Source organism: Falco rusticolus, chromosome 4 (genome assembly GCF_015220075.1).
Source record: "Falco rusticolus isolate bFalRus1 chromosome 4, bFalRus1.pri, whole genome shotgun sequence".
NCBI lineage: Eukaryota > Metazoa > Chordata > Aves > Falconiformes > Falconidae > Falco > Falco rusticolus.
Window position 1 is genome coordinate 68,119,025 of NC_051190.1, and position 13,934 is coordinate 68,132,958.

Genomic DNA, 13,934 nt, shown 5'->3' on the forward strand with positions numbered 1-13,934 from the left:
ATACGTATTCCTTTCTTCGAGGAATCATATGAACCTAAGTTACACACTGTTCTGAGAAACAGCATTTTTGTTCTCTTTATCCAAGAATCACCTTTAAGGTTGTATCTTGACCTTCTGAGTTACTTTTGCCTACATTAGCCCAGCTAGCTGTTCTTACCTATCTGTACTGTCACATAATACATCCGAGAGCTTGTTTGCTTGTTCTTCCTGCAAAACAAATTTAGCAATATTTAGTACTTTTGCTGAAAGAACATTTTTTGTTCAGTTGGTATCTTTTAGGAGGGAGACTGCATAGGCAGCATAAAGGGCATCTATATGGGATGTGAGGGGAGCATTGCTCAAGGACACCATGAGCCCCAAATGTTCATTGCTCATGTCAGAGACATTTTGAAGGTGGTTGAAGGATTACTGTGGGGTAAGTTTTGTCTCCAGGGCTTGTGATATGTAGCATCACATACAACTTCAGCCAGAGGCTGAAGGCAGAAAGGGAGGAGAGAACACTAATAAAGACTAACATCAGGTGGAAGCCTATGTAAAAAAATGTTTGCAGGTAACTGCACTCAGATATGTAAATGTAAGGAGATAGCCCATTTGTAACAGGACAGCACAGGACTGCAGCAGTTTTAGAGTGAACAAAGTTAGTCCTGAATGCCATGCTCTGATTTCATTGAACTTGATAAAAGTGCTTTTTTCCAGCCTTGCAGAGGTTTTAAAGTCTTCACCAGCTTTGTTGAGGACACAGTATCCAGATACTTGTATAAAATCGGTCATCTCATGGTGAAACGCCTGACCATAACTCTATTCAGTCTGCAAGAGCTGGAGGCATTGTATTGTTTGTATAGGCACTATAGACTCATGACAGTATAGGGTATTCAGACATGCCAATAGCACAGGTATCTTACCAGCACTGATGTCCTCTATGCCTGATGAAGACCTGGGTGTGGTGCACACACTCAGTGTGTCCTGTCTTAGTGTCCCATGATGATCCTCCAGGCTCTGAGTTACTACAGAGAGGCTAGTCTTTTTGTATACATAGTTACTATTCCTTTAGAGCAGGCAGCAAGTCTTCTTTAACCTCAGAATTTAAGATGTTTTGTCAAGCTGAGTGGCATTGGCCATTTCTGATGCTGGTCAGGCAGGCCGAGTATGATGACGTTGCACGCTACTATTACAGTTACTGTGGCAGTGGAGTTCCCACCCCAAAAAGATCGTTACTTGGTGGTAGAAGTTAGCATGACTATTGCTAGAGGAAGTTTCTGACCTTTTGGCCACAGATGTAGGCATGCAGAAAGCTTTGCATTTCAAGACCAGAGAGCACTGAATGAAAATACTCTCCTACTGTGTGGGACTTACCAAGTGTGTTAAGTCTCTGTCCTCCAAAGCAACCTCTTCTGAAAGTGAGGAGAGGGAACAACAGTGACAATTTCAGTATGTCATGATCCAAACAAACAAGTGAGCAACCTTCCTTCAGCTAAGGCTGAAGAAATGTACAGCCTGTCCTTTTCAAGAACATGGCCCTGTCATCAAGGGTGCTGAGGTAAATTCCCTCTTCAGAGAACCCGTCTGTTTTGGTGATAGTGGCAGCTGAAATCAGTGTACTGCTGGAGAGGTAAGATGGTGCCATGGAGGGTGGCTTCTCTTTAACAGGGAATGCTGGAAGGTCACGGTTTGTGCATTAAGTAAAGCATTTTGCAGATGCTAAAAGGGCCTGTCATGGCGGGCAGAGGAAGTCTGGGATAGTTGCTGAAGCTGAGTTCATTCATGCTGGAGTGTCATTGGGAGACTGCGATGTGAGTTGAAGACAATCTAAGACTTGCTCTTTAAATACAGCTACTTCAAGGCACTTTGCCAAATGAGCTGATGTCTGAACTCCAGCACAGCTACCAAAGGTACTACAGGTGGCCTGTGGTAACTAAAACCAAAGCCAGAGCTAAAACTCAGAATGACCTCAGTGCTCACACATTCTCTTGAATGGTAATGTTTTGCAGTAACAGTAGTTTCTAATGGATCAAATAGATTAAATCTCAAATTAACATCTGTTGCAGTGATCTGATCTAGAAATCACAGTGGGATCGTGAGTTTATCGTGCATATTACAATCTTTATTTTTCTCTCCAGATTTATCTAAGGTTGAAAAGATTGTGGTTCATTGTCTTTACAAAATTGTCCAGATGCAAACAGGGAACAAACACACTCCTAAACTGAAAATTTCACAAATAATAAGAAGATAAACTTGCACTGTTAAATATTTGTACTACCTTGGCTGGGGTTTCTGTGGCTTTTTGGGTCAGCATTTCACTTCTTTCGAGGTTTGAGGTTTGTGAAGTTAGGGGGAAGAATATGTCTGTGCATGAACTACATTGACTCTTACCTCCTTGCTAGTAGAGTCCAATTACCGTGAATCGGAAAAGGAAAACTAACAGAACTGATACATGTCTTGGGAAAGTTTTCAAGAGAGAATCAACAGTGCCTAACAAAACCTTCTGGATCACTCAGAAAATAATAGACTTATTCTTTTGTTTAGAAACTAATTTATTTTCAATTTCATAAAATATGGTGACAATTTAAACTCTGTGTCAGGGTCATAACATATATGTCACTTCTGCCGTTGTGAAGGGTCAGGGTCAAGGTATTAATCTGCAAGTAAAGCTATGCACCTTCTGTACATGGTATTAGTCCAATGTGAACATTTTGGATCTTGTGATGCCTGTGATTTTCCATTGGTTTTACTTGTATTAATCTGTATGGTTTACATACTGCTAGGCTGTAGCCAAAGAACACCAGAAGATTCAGGAAATGGGGCAGGGAGTTATTCCATAACTCAGTTGTACTTGTCCATAATTCATCTCTTAACAAGTTGCAGCTTGTATGTTTTATAAACTAAAATGAAAAATTTCAACTCATATTTAAACCAAAACTCAGAGTGTTTAGAGGTTTACTAGCATAGAAAAATTGCCTTGCTGAAGATATTATACTGCAATAGTTAGTCTTTCATTAAGTTTTATCAAAATTTATTTAAATTCTGAAGTATTCCAGCAGAATATTACAAAATGGCCCGTGATCTGAGAGAGTTAAATAAAACAGAAAATCAAAAGTCACAAAGGTGTAAATTAAGAATTCTGCCTTTTTATACTTTACCACTTGGTTTGGCTTTTTTGTTTTATAAAAATAGCAATACTTTAATAATATTTTGGGCTGGGACTTAAATAGGTTTTTTTTCTAGGAGTTTTTGCATTCCATTAATGAATTTTAATGAAATAATTTCTGGTATAACAATAAAGGTTTCTATAATTTGACATACTTTCTTTTGCATATCACATAAAACTGTTTTGTTCATTCAGTATTTTCTAAAAATACATTGGCTTGGTATGTATGGCCTTAATTTGGTCAAGTATGTTGTGATTGCCATTCAGATTATGTATACTCATAATCAAAAGTAAGGTATTACTGTACATAAGAAGTACAAAATTGCTCACAAGCAGCAACTTTCTTTTCTGTTATTCAGTCATAGGCTTACTACCATAGACATGCACATTAAGTTATCTATCCAGGACTTGCTTAATACAGTAAATAAAATGAACTTTTACTATGGCAAAATAAATTTCAGTCATAGGTCTAAAAAGAAAAAAAATTATCATTGACATTGCCATGCAGAGTAAAACAATATTTCATTTTCTGGATACATTCAGTTATATTCACTCTAAATACAAATACAAATTAAATAAATTAATTTAAAAAACTCTAAATAGGTACCATATTTATAGAGATGTTTGTGAGCCAAAAGCTGTATAATTTTCATTTTGTTTAGTCTTGATTTCTCTTAGGAAACTTAAATGCACTGTAACTTTATTAATAAAGTTTTATCTTTTTCTATGCATGTGCATGCATTTTACTACAAATTGGGCAACATGTTTGGAATAATCTTCTTTACAGTCTTGTTAGTACTTTTATTACTTCTACTCCAATAATGCCTTTGCATTTCAGTTGAAAGTGGGGAACAAAGATACTGGGAAAAGGCATGTGGCCAACAGCAGGCAGGAATTTCGTCAAAGGACTCAAGGACAGCTGGTATCCTGAGTCCAGCTATGGTGCCTATCCCATAAAACCATCCTTTCTCTAGTGTTAATTGTGACAGGTGTCTGATACAGGTCTTTGCTGTAGGAAGATCAGTCAAAGTGGCATAATTATGCCATATATGATGTCAGAGCATTCAAGCAAAAGGAACAGGGTAATGCATACCATAAAGTGGACTGTACCAAGTTAGATATTCCATAGGTCTCCTGTATAGCTCCTGTACAGTCTCAGTTGTCTGATAAATTAATGTTTCCACCTTCTGACAGATCATCTGCAAAAATTTTAATGGTGTTTATCCTTTCCAGAGATGAGTCCAGAGGAAATGTTGTGTCTTTTTTTCCTAGCCTACTCAACTGACATCATAGTTTCAAAATTTAAAGCATTGTATTGACTAGGAAGGGTTTTATTTAGGAGGAGACATGGGATATTGAAATCTTAAGCCTGTATATTTTATTATCTGTTACCTGTACCTATGATCTTATTTATCTATTATGGATCATTCCTTCTTTTTTTTTTTTTAAATTTTAAATTTAAATTTTATTTTTTTTTAAAAAAAGAAGGAAATATCTAATCAAAACCATTTCATATTTACAAAATTTCATGGTAACAAAAGTTCACAATACCCAAATAACAGATAACAGAGCTAGAGCAGAATGCAGGAAGTTATTTACCCTATCTGCCTTTCTCCAAAATAGCATTGTAACTTTTCTTTCCTGTGATGGAGATTTAATAACTGCTGTAAGCTGTGTATTCCAAAATTCAGATATTCTTACCATTAAAAAAATGTTTCTAATACCTAGAACCCCATTATTTCCTGTCTTACTCACAATGGACCTGGAGAACAGATGATTGTCTCTGTAGCTGTTCTTTAAACCACCTTCTTAGTCTCTTCATCTTTGGAGTAAACACCTCCAGTTCCTTCCTTTTACCATGTAGATTATGCTTTTGAGATATTTTGCTGTCCTCTGGTCTTCAAGTTGGTCAGTGTCTTTTTTGAAGTATGATACTTAAATTGAACTTAGTACTTAATGTGTTTTTTTCAGTACCAACTGAAGAAGGATGATTTCTTGCATCTTACAGGTAACAAATCTGGTTATAAACCTCTCTGTAAAGTTTGCTTTTTTGTCTGACAACACTGTGATACTGATAGGTAATACGTATGTTGTGTTCCATTGTTAACACCAGGTCAGATTTTTTTCTGCAAATCTGCCAACTAAGCATGGTCTTTGGCATCAGCCAATTCTCTCAGCACCATAGAGCAGATTCCATTAAGCTCAGCTAGTATGAAAACAGCTAAGTTATCTAAGTACTTATTGACTAGTTATGTCCTTAGCATAAGCAGAGTGTTGACTATGTCATCATTGACATTAAGTATATGTTACTAGTACATGGTAAAGACTAATGCAAAAAAAAGGGCTCATTAGCACTTCTAGCTTTCTTGGTTTCATTTGTTGAAAGCTTGCCATCGACTAACAGTTTTTTCTGCTTGATTATTATGGAAGTATCAAATAAAATGTTTGGTTTAACTTGTATGTCCCTTGGTAGTTACATTTTGGGTTTGGTCCTTCTGTGGTTCTTTTTTTTTTTCATTCTTAGTAGTTATTTGATATTGTCCTCACTCTTTGTATGCTCCCTAAGTGTTAGCCAACTGAAGAGCTCATGATTTTGCCTGATTAATCTCTTTCTATACTTCCTGTTCTTCATCCTCGGTGAGATTTTTGCTTTTGTACCTGATAAATATTTTTTTAAAGGCACCGATGACTCTTCTGAGCTTTATCTTTCCTTCTTTCCCATTATATCATACCTTCTGGTTTCCTGAATTTACAAAACAACAATGGATGAATTTCTGGCCTCCTGCTAGCTTTGATTTAATTGCTATTTGATACACTGCCGTTTAAAGTCATTGGTGTATCTGTGCAATGACCTGGGCAACTGACCTTCAAGCTGTTGTGACTTATGTTGGGAATCAAGGTGGTTTCAGCTGCTTTAGGAGGTAGTGGTTGCAAAATAAGCACAAAGCCATCTTTGCCAGTTCTTTTCACTGTAAAATTCATTTAAGAAACTTACAGAGAAAAAAAGGAAATGCTTAAGAATATTAAAATATGTCCCTATAGCTAATTTTGGTTTTTTCTTCCCACTGGAACTCTCTTGTGGCCTAGGAAGCCCTAGGATGACCTTGAATACTAATTTTACTAAGTAATAGCACCAGTAACTAAGTGGTTAGCTGTTTTCTGTCACTGTTGTTGTTACGGAGCCACTGTAACTTGAGATTATAGAATCATGGAATGGTTTGGGTTGGAGGGGACCTTTAAAGATCATCTAGTTCCAAATGCCCTGCCATGGGCTGGGACATCTTTCACTAGATCTTTGAGCAGTGTGTGTCACGCATGCTGTATCTGAATGTTTTTCTGCCAGAAGGTGTCAGAAGGTACTTGAATACTTCAGAAACAGTATCCAGCATTCCCTGTGATCGTAAGGAAGAATTTCTGAAGGCCCAAAGATTTTTAAATAGACAAAGACAGGACACTAAGCAAGCCAGTGAAAAGGGGCTCTGGATGCAGCCAAAAGTTAGCGCATCTTTCATCTTGCTGCGCATTCAGAATGGACTAGCTGATGCATGTAGTCATATATGGAGAAAATAAAGATGTTTCTAATATAGTGGTGACTAAACCTGTGAGATTGGACTGACAGATACCAAATTTACATACAATCTTATAGTCATCTAAAACAACTGCCTCTGTATACATACATGAAAAGTTTTAACTATATTAATCTGTGCATTATTTTATTATAAAAGTGGTCTGTTAAACACCTCAAAAGTAAAAGCAAAAGAAAGCCAGGCTTTGCTACACATTATAGTTCTGTAATTCTCATCAGTGAGCTCTGAGTATCATTATAGAGACATTACACATACGTTGCAGAGAAGATGTTTTACTGATAGTGTAGCAGTGGTACTGTTTTATTTTCATTTAATTTGTGGATATATATGTTATACCACTATATAGGAAGAGGCACATATTAATCTAAGTCTGTGTTTAATTTCAAGCCTTAAAATTGGTTGTTGATCTGCCAGTAGAGTTTATTTTGCATCCAGCATATCAGATTTCAGATGGTATAACAACTTGATGTAGATTTTATGTCAACTTAATGGAGAGATAACTACTTCCATGCATGTTAAAATCTGTGCTGTAAGTACTGCAAGACTTACTGTAATAATAACCTCAAGAAGCAAAAAATAATTGTTGAAACCATCGGTAATAGTTCTTATTTTGTAGAACTGATGCTTCAGCACATATGAAAAATATTTTATTGTGGTTTTACTTTAAAAACACTTAGTGTGCATTTTTTAAGCTGAAAAAATTAAATGAGTGTATATTTTATATACAGCTTTATTTTTTATTGAATATAAGACAATTAAAAGTTGTTTATTTTTTAAAAACCTGGTCTCTATTAAATGTCATATGCCAGTCATTATCCATGTTGCACATGTATTGTTATACATGTAAAATAAGTGAATTATGAATTACTATGTTATGTATAAATGTAGTTTCACTGTAGGAGAAGCACTCCTCAAAAGAAGAGACATTGCTTGTCAGGTTAGCAATATACTTCTTACATTTATATAAAATAATAAAAAGACAAGTTTTCTCTTTAAAGACCCATTGCAAAATTTTTATAATACAAAGCAAAGTAAATCTCAAAGACTAAGCTATATGAAGAGACCACAAACTTCATAAAATGACAGCTGTTAGTCCTTTTGAGCTACAGAATATCCTGTGTAAGTTTGTAATTATATTGTATAGATTTTTTTAAAAAAGTTTAGATTTTGATATGTGTGGATAAACTGATTTCTCTAGGAAAAAATTGAGAAATATATAAAAATATTTTATTAACTAGGACATATTTTCAAAATAGATCAAATTATGTTCTTAAAGCAAGACATGTTTCATTTTCTTCTGAAGTCAAGGTGGTAACAATGATTTAAAAAAGGCAACATAAAAAATTGTAGGAATCTTCCTTTAGGACATTGTATGTTACAGATGTTAAAAAATTATATTTAACAGTTTTCTGTGGGGAAATTATGTGAATATCTATTGTTACAAGACATTTTAAGTAAAAAATCTCTATGAAGCACCATCTACATACACTTTGTTGATTAGCAGGTGCATAAGGTGCAAGTTACTGATCTGAAACTATATGAAGTGTTTTTCTCACATTCCTTTTGGATGTATTTTCTCACTTGCAATTCTCTACTACATTTATGGTATCTGTTGTAGAGCATGTTAAAGACATTTTTACTTTGTCTTAGTGTTTCTGTTTACCTCTAAGAAATATGCTGCTAAATTTGTGGATCTGTTAGATCTACTTATTAGCAGACATTACTCAGTTTTTCAGTATTCTGTATTTCAATATGATGTGCAGAATTTACCAAAATATTTTCCTCTGGAAAGGGTTGACTCAAAGTCCTTTACAGTTTCAAAACTGTTATTTGAAAGAGATGGACGTGGGCAGTACAATTCAGATCTGGGTGAGAGCCAAAGCCTCCTTGGAATTCAGAGGCATGTGGGAGGTGGATACTGTAGTTTGATCTGCTGGGTGAGCTAAGTTGTAACTTCCACACTAGCACCAGTTGGCATCGCTCAAGCATGCTAGCTTCTGTCGCAGCTACATGGTAGCTCAGCACTTCTAATTTCTGTGCAGCTGGGTCCATCCTTGATTTGATTAATAGTAAATCTGGACTATAGGTTCAAAAGAATCCTTTGTTATCATACGGTTTAACTTTCTGCATACCATAGGGTGTATTCTTTGATCTCTTTCTTGCTTTCAGTCTAGTAGCTGTGACTGAAATAGAGCTTATCTTTTAGTAAAACATCCAATCTTGACTGAAAAAATTTCCACTGCTGGAAAACTTATCATCACTCTGAGTAATTTCTTCCAAAGGATAATTAACCACACAATGGAGATCTTGCACTTTATTCCTCATCTAAATTTTAGTACCTTTAATTTCAAACGAAACCTCTGTGCTAGACTGTAGAGCTCTCGTGATCACATTCCTATTCCTCACAGAGAGATATTCACTATGAATAAATCATACCTTAATTTACTTTTTAATAAATTAAACAGTGCTTTTCATTTCTGTCTTAATGCAACTATTTTCCAGGCTTGCAGTCATTTTTATTTCTTTCCTCTGAATCATCTCCATATTTTCACTTTCCTTCTAGAACTGTGAAAAGGAAAATTAGACACAGAATTTCAGTAGTAGTTGAACGAGTGCCTAAAAAGACAATACCTATGTTCCTATACAGTACTTTGAATTCTACATCCCAAAGTTCATCCTTTTAATCAAATTTTACACTGTAGTCTCAAATTCCTATTCAACATCCCAAGTCTATATGCTCTGATTTCCAGGACAGAACTCCTACATTGAGCTATATCCTGTTTTCATTGTTTTTAAGTGTATGACTTTAATTTTAGACATAAAAGAAACTGTATTGGGCAGATCAAAAGACTGTATTGCAATAACCTTACTGCAACAGGAGGGAGACATGATGATTGGGATGGGTTTTTTTCTGTGGTTAATCTTTTGCAGTTCAGATGTCCTGACCTCTAATTTACATGGATGTCGGAAACTTGACGGCATAACTTACAGTAGTGTGAAACTCTGTTCATATTCTATCAAGACAGAAGAAACCCAGAACCATAAATGAATACGCAGGCAAAGTAAGAACAGGGCAAACACACAGCTTTCTAATACTTTCCAAGCTACCACTTGTTTTTAGCCCAGGGATCTGAAAATTGAATGAGATATTTACGTTTTTACTGACCTTCAGTGACAACTTAATTTCGCAGAATCCTTTCACAACTAGTTCCACTAGTCTGTTACTTCATTTGAAGAATCAACTCCCTTTATTTATTTTAACCTAAATCCTATTATACTTCATTATTAAAAGGGATTATATCCGTATTAAAAAAGAGATATTGGGCAGTCAATCCCTATCTATTGTGCTCAGTGCCATCCCTAATACTGTAAACAGGTGGTGGCTTTAAACTAAAAGAGGGTAGATTTAAATCAAGTATTAGAAAGAAATTCTTCACTGTGAAGGTGGTGAGACTGGAACAGGTTGCCCAGAGAAGCAGTAGATGCCCCATCCCTGGAAGCATCCAAGGCCAGGCTGGATGGGGCTTTGAGCAACCTGGTCTAGTGGAAGGTGTCCCTGCACATGGCAGGGAGGTTGGAACTGGATGATCTTAAAGATCTCTTCCAAGCCAAACCATTCTATGAGTCTATCATATCCCTCAAGCATCCCTTTTCTAAATTAAGATACCTTGGGTTATCTTTGCTGCTCTTTGCTGAAGGTTTTTGAGTGCTATAGTGACCTTCCTGAAACTAAGGCTGCAAAACTGCATGAAGGTTACTATGGATTTATACTGTTGTATAGTGACATTCTCTGTTCACAGTTTTTCCCAATGAAGTCCTAATATTTCATTTGTTTTTTGATTACCATCTACCCTAACCTCCAGATACCATTTCTGATTTGTAATGGTCAGCTGAAAAACTTATCATTTCATCTATGGAGTTAGGATTGTTTTTTCTGATGCGCATGACTTCTCATTTTCTCATTTGCTGTTTTATTGCCCTCTCAATCTTAGAAAGTTCTTTAGCGGTTTGTCACAACTGGCCCTGAATCATAATATCATCAGCAAACTTTGTCACATAACTACTCCTTTCATATTTCAGGGTATTTACGAGTATGTTGAATTGCTTAACTTCCACACAGATCTGTGGAACTCCACGAAATCACATCCCTTTATTGAACTGACTTCTTGCTCCCATCCTCAGTTTCCTATCCTTTAGTCATTCTTTTCAATCAATGCAATAACCTTTCCTCTTATAATATAGTGGCTTGGTTTCTTTAAAAGCTATCAGGGAGGGACATTGTCAGAATCCTTATGGAGTCCAGTTAGACATAACAACTAAATCTCCATTACCACAAGCTTGGTAAATTCTGTGAGGTAGGGCTTCTCTTAACAGATCCACAGTGACTCTAAGTATATCATACTGTTGCAAGAATATAATATTTAGACAGATATCTGCTAATTCTATTCTTTATTGCAGTCTACCAATTTGTCCAGCACAGATATTTGGCTAAAAGGCCTTGGATAACTGTTGAACTCTTTTCAGAGTTGACACCACATTCCCAGGACACTGGTAACAGGACGGTTTGAAGCAAGAAGATACATGCCACTTCTACTGAATCAACTATTTTATCCTGTTTCCTTTATAACTCAGTTGAAAACCTTCTAATCATGGCAATTTGTTACTGTTCATAATGTCAGAGTTTTTTTACACTGGCTTCAGTTTCAGAAAAATCCTCTGAAATGTCCACAATGGAAGATTCCCATCAGAATCAATTTGGTTTCTTCCAGAGTGAATATGAATGCAAAGAATGCAGATAGCTTCTCTGAAATGTCTGTGTCTTCACTGTGTGTTCTTCTGCTAACTGCAAACACTCATTACAAAACTCATAATACTTGACTGCCCAGTTTACTGGTCCGTTCACAGCAGGCCATGTTAGTCGTTTGTCACCTGTGCTGTTCACTCTCATGTCAATCTTTACGCCATTTGCAGACTTTATCAATAATTCTGTTTCTTACTATGTCTGCATTATTTAACACCATAGAGTCAAAATAATCTTAACATGTTTCTTTTTTAGTAGTAGTTCTGCTAGTATTGAAGAAGAGATTGTTTTGTATTAAATGCACTTTACACATTTGTTAATGACTTGCTTTATTTTAGGGAGGTAATCCTACAGCTACTGTAATTGCATTGTGTTTGATGAGAGATTTCAATCTGGCTCAAGAAACTTGTCAGTTGGCCATCAAAGACCTTGGATGTCTTGAAGTGTTAATTAATTTACTCGATACAGAAGAAATTAAATGCCAAGTAAGTAGCTTTGTCAAATAGAGAAACGAATATGCTTTTTCTATTAGAATATTTTTTCAGTTTTCAAAGTTATATAGTATAATGCAAATTGATTTCTCATTTCTGTATTTTCTTGATTTCAAGGATTTTTTAGATAAACATAAATTTCCTTGATTTTCAGTTTCCTTCTTCTGATTCAATTTAAAAGATAAAATGATTTGGATAAACCAGCATGTTAAATACTTTTATGTATACTTAAATAATGTTTAACTTCTATTATTTTCCATTATTTAGATTGGTTCATTAAAAATCCTGAAGGAAATTAGTCAAAATATACTGATCAGACATGCAATTGCAGATCTTGGGGGCTTACAGATCATGGTGAAAATACTGGACTCTCCAGATAAAGATCTAAAATGTTTGGCAGCTGAAACGATTGCTAATGTTGCTAGATTTAAACTAGCACGAAGGACAGTAAGGCAGCATGGAGGAATCAAGAGATTGGTAAGCAGACATTAAAATTTGTACCCTTGTCTTATTTTTGTCAAAAATACACATCACGTGTTGTGTACATGATTCTTGCAGTAGTGTTTACCATCATTAAAAAGCAGTATAATACCTAATCCCTTCAGATAATGAAAAAAAAAGTGGTTTTTTTTCAGGTTGGGCTGTTGGAAGGTATTTCAGTGGGATCAACCAGTCCAACACTATACCAAGCAAATGATACTGAAATAGCACGCTGTGGGGCTTTGGCGCTCTGGAGCTGCAGCAAAAGCACCAAAAATAAAGAAGCAATCCGTAAAGCTGGTGGCATTCCATTGTTAGCTAGATGGCTCAAATGTTCACATGCAAACATCTTAACCCCAGTAGTGGGGACACTACAAGAATGTGCCTCAGAGGTAAGTAAACACCTATAGCTAAGTAAACACATATAGCTAAGTTATTTCTAATCATTAAAACAATTGGCTACTAAAAGGAAGCATCACATTTGTCTGTCATTTAAATCAGGGCCATTATCACATCAGGAGGTGGATGCTTTGTGTGGTCAAAGTATTTTTGAGGTCACATCTTGTAAGGAAGTACAGACCAGCATGTTTTATTTAAAAGACTAGGGGTAGTTTGTGAAAGAAGATATATAGAAATGAAATCCCTAGTCAGTTTCATTTTTTTTCTCATTTTTTTTTCATCATACTTGACAAATTTGGCAACTTCAGATGCTATATTCTGGTTAATCAGTACAATTAAATTCTACAAAACTAACCTACAGGTGTGGCCAAGGTGTTCCAATACAGTGCAGGGCAGTGTGGTTTACAATGTCCTTGTGAATTGCGTAAGATGGTGTCTGATCAACTGCAAAAAGATGAATATATGTGATTCCGTTTTTAAATTTGAATACAAGTATTTTTTACCACTGCATATAAGATGAGAGGTTATTTCTCCGTTTGTAGAATCATATTTGAAGTTAAAGTGTATTGCATTATGGCCAAAAATATACATAAATTCTCTTGGTGAATTTAAGACATGTAAGACATGATTTTTCAAAAGATTTTACGTTATAAAATACTTTGTATTTTCAAAATTAGCTTCTTGAACTACACAAGTTTATGCATGCTCCACGAGACAGCAACCCAGCAGGTTTTAGCTTCAGTAAGTCTATATTGAGAAGGTGATGTTTTTGAGGTTTTCTCATATGGCCAGATTTGGAAATAACACTAAATGGATCTCTTACACAGATGTTTCCCATCTCTTAAATAATGGTCCCCTGTTACAATGCCTTTGGGTTAAAATTTGGAAGAAAAGATCACTAAAAAATTTCAATTCTTAGAACATGTTTTTCTAACTTTGTTCTAGGAACAGATCTGTTGTTTTGGCTGCTGGCTCTTGATGAAATGAGTGGGTACTTCTTGATCCCATTCTGAAGCACCTTTTTTTTCCTT

General features: G+C 35.6%; 1 protein-coding gene across 1 annotated transcript in view; it reads left to right on the forward strand.

Moving 5' to 3' along the window:
• Positions 1-13,934, forward strand: part of ODAD2 (outer dynein arm docking complex subunit 2) — an 87,249-nt gene that overhangs the window by 20,477 nt on the left and 52,838 nt on the right. The window contains exons 11-13 of the mRNA XM_037387390.1: positions 11,872-12,018; positions 12,292-12,501; positions 12,660-12,896. Of these exons, the coding sequence (XP_037243287.1) occupies positions 11,872-12,018; positions 12,292-12,501; positions 12,660-12,896 (594 nt within the window). The remainder of the gene's footprint in view (positions 1-11,871; positions 12,019-12,291; positions 12,502-12,659; positions 12,897-13,934) is intronic.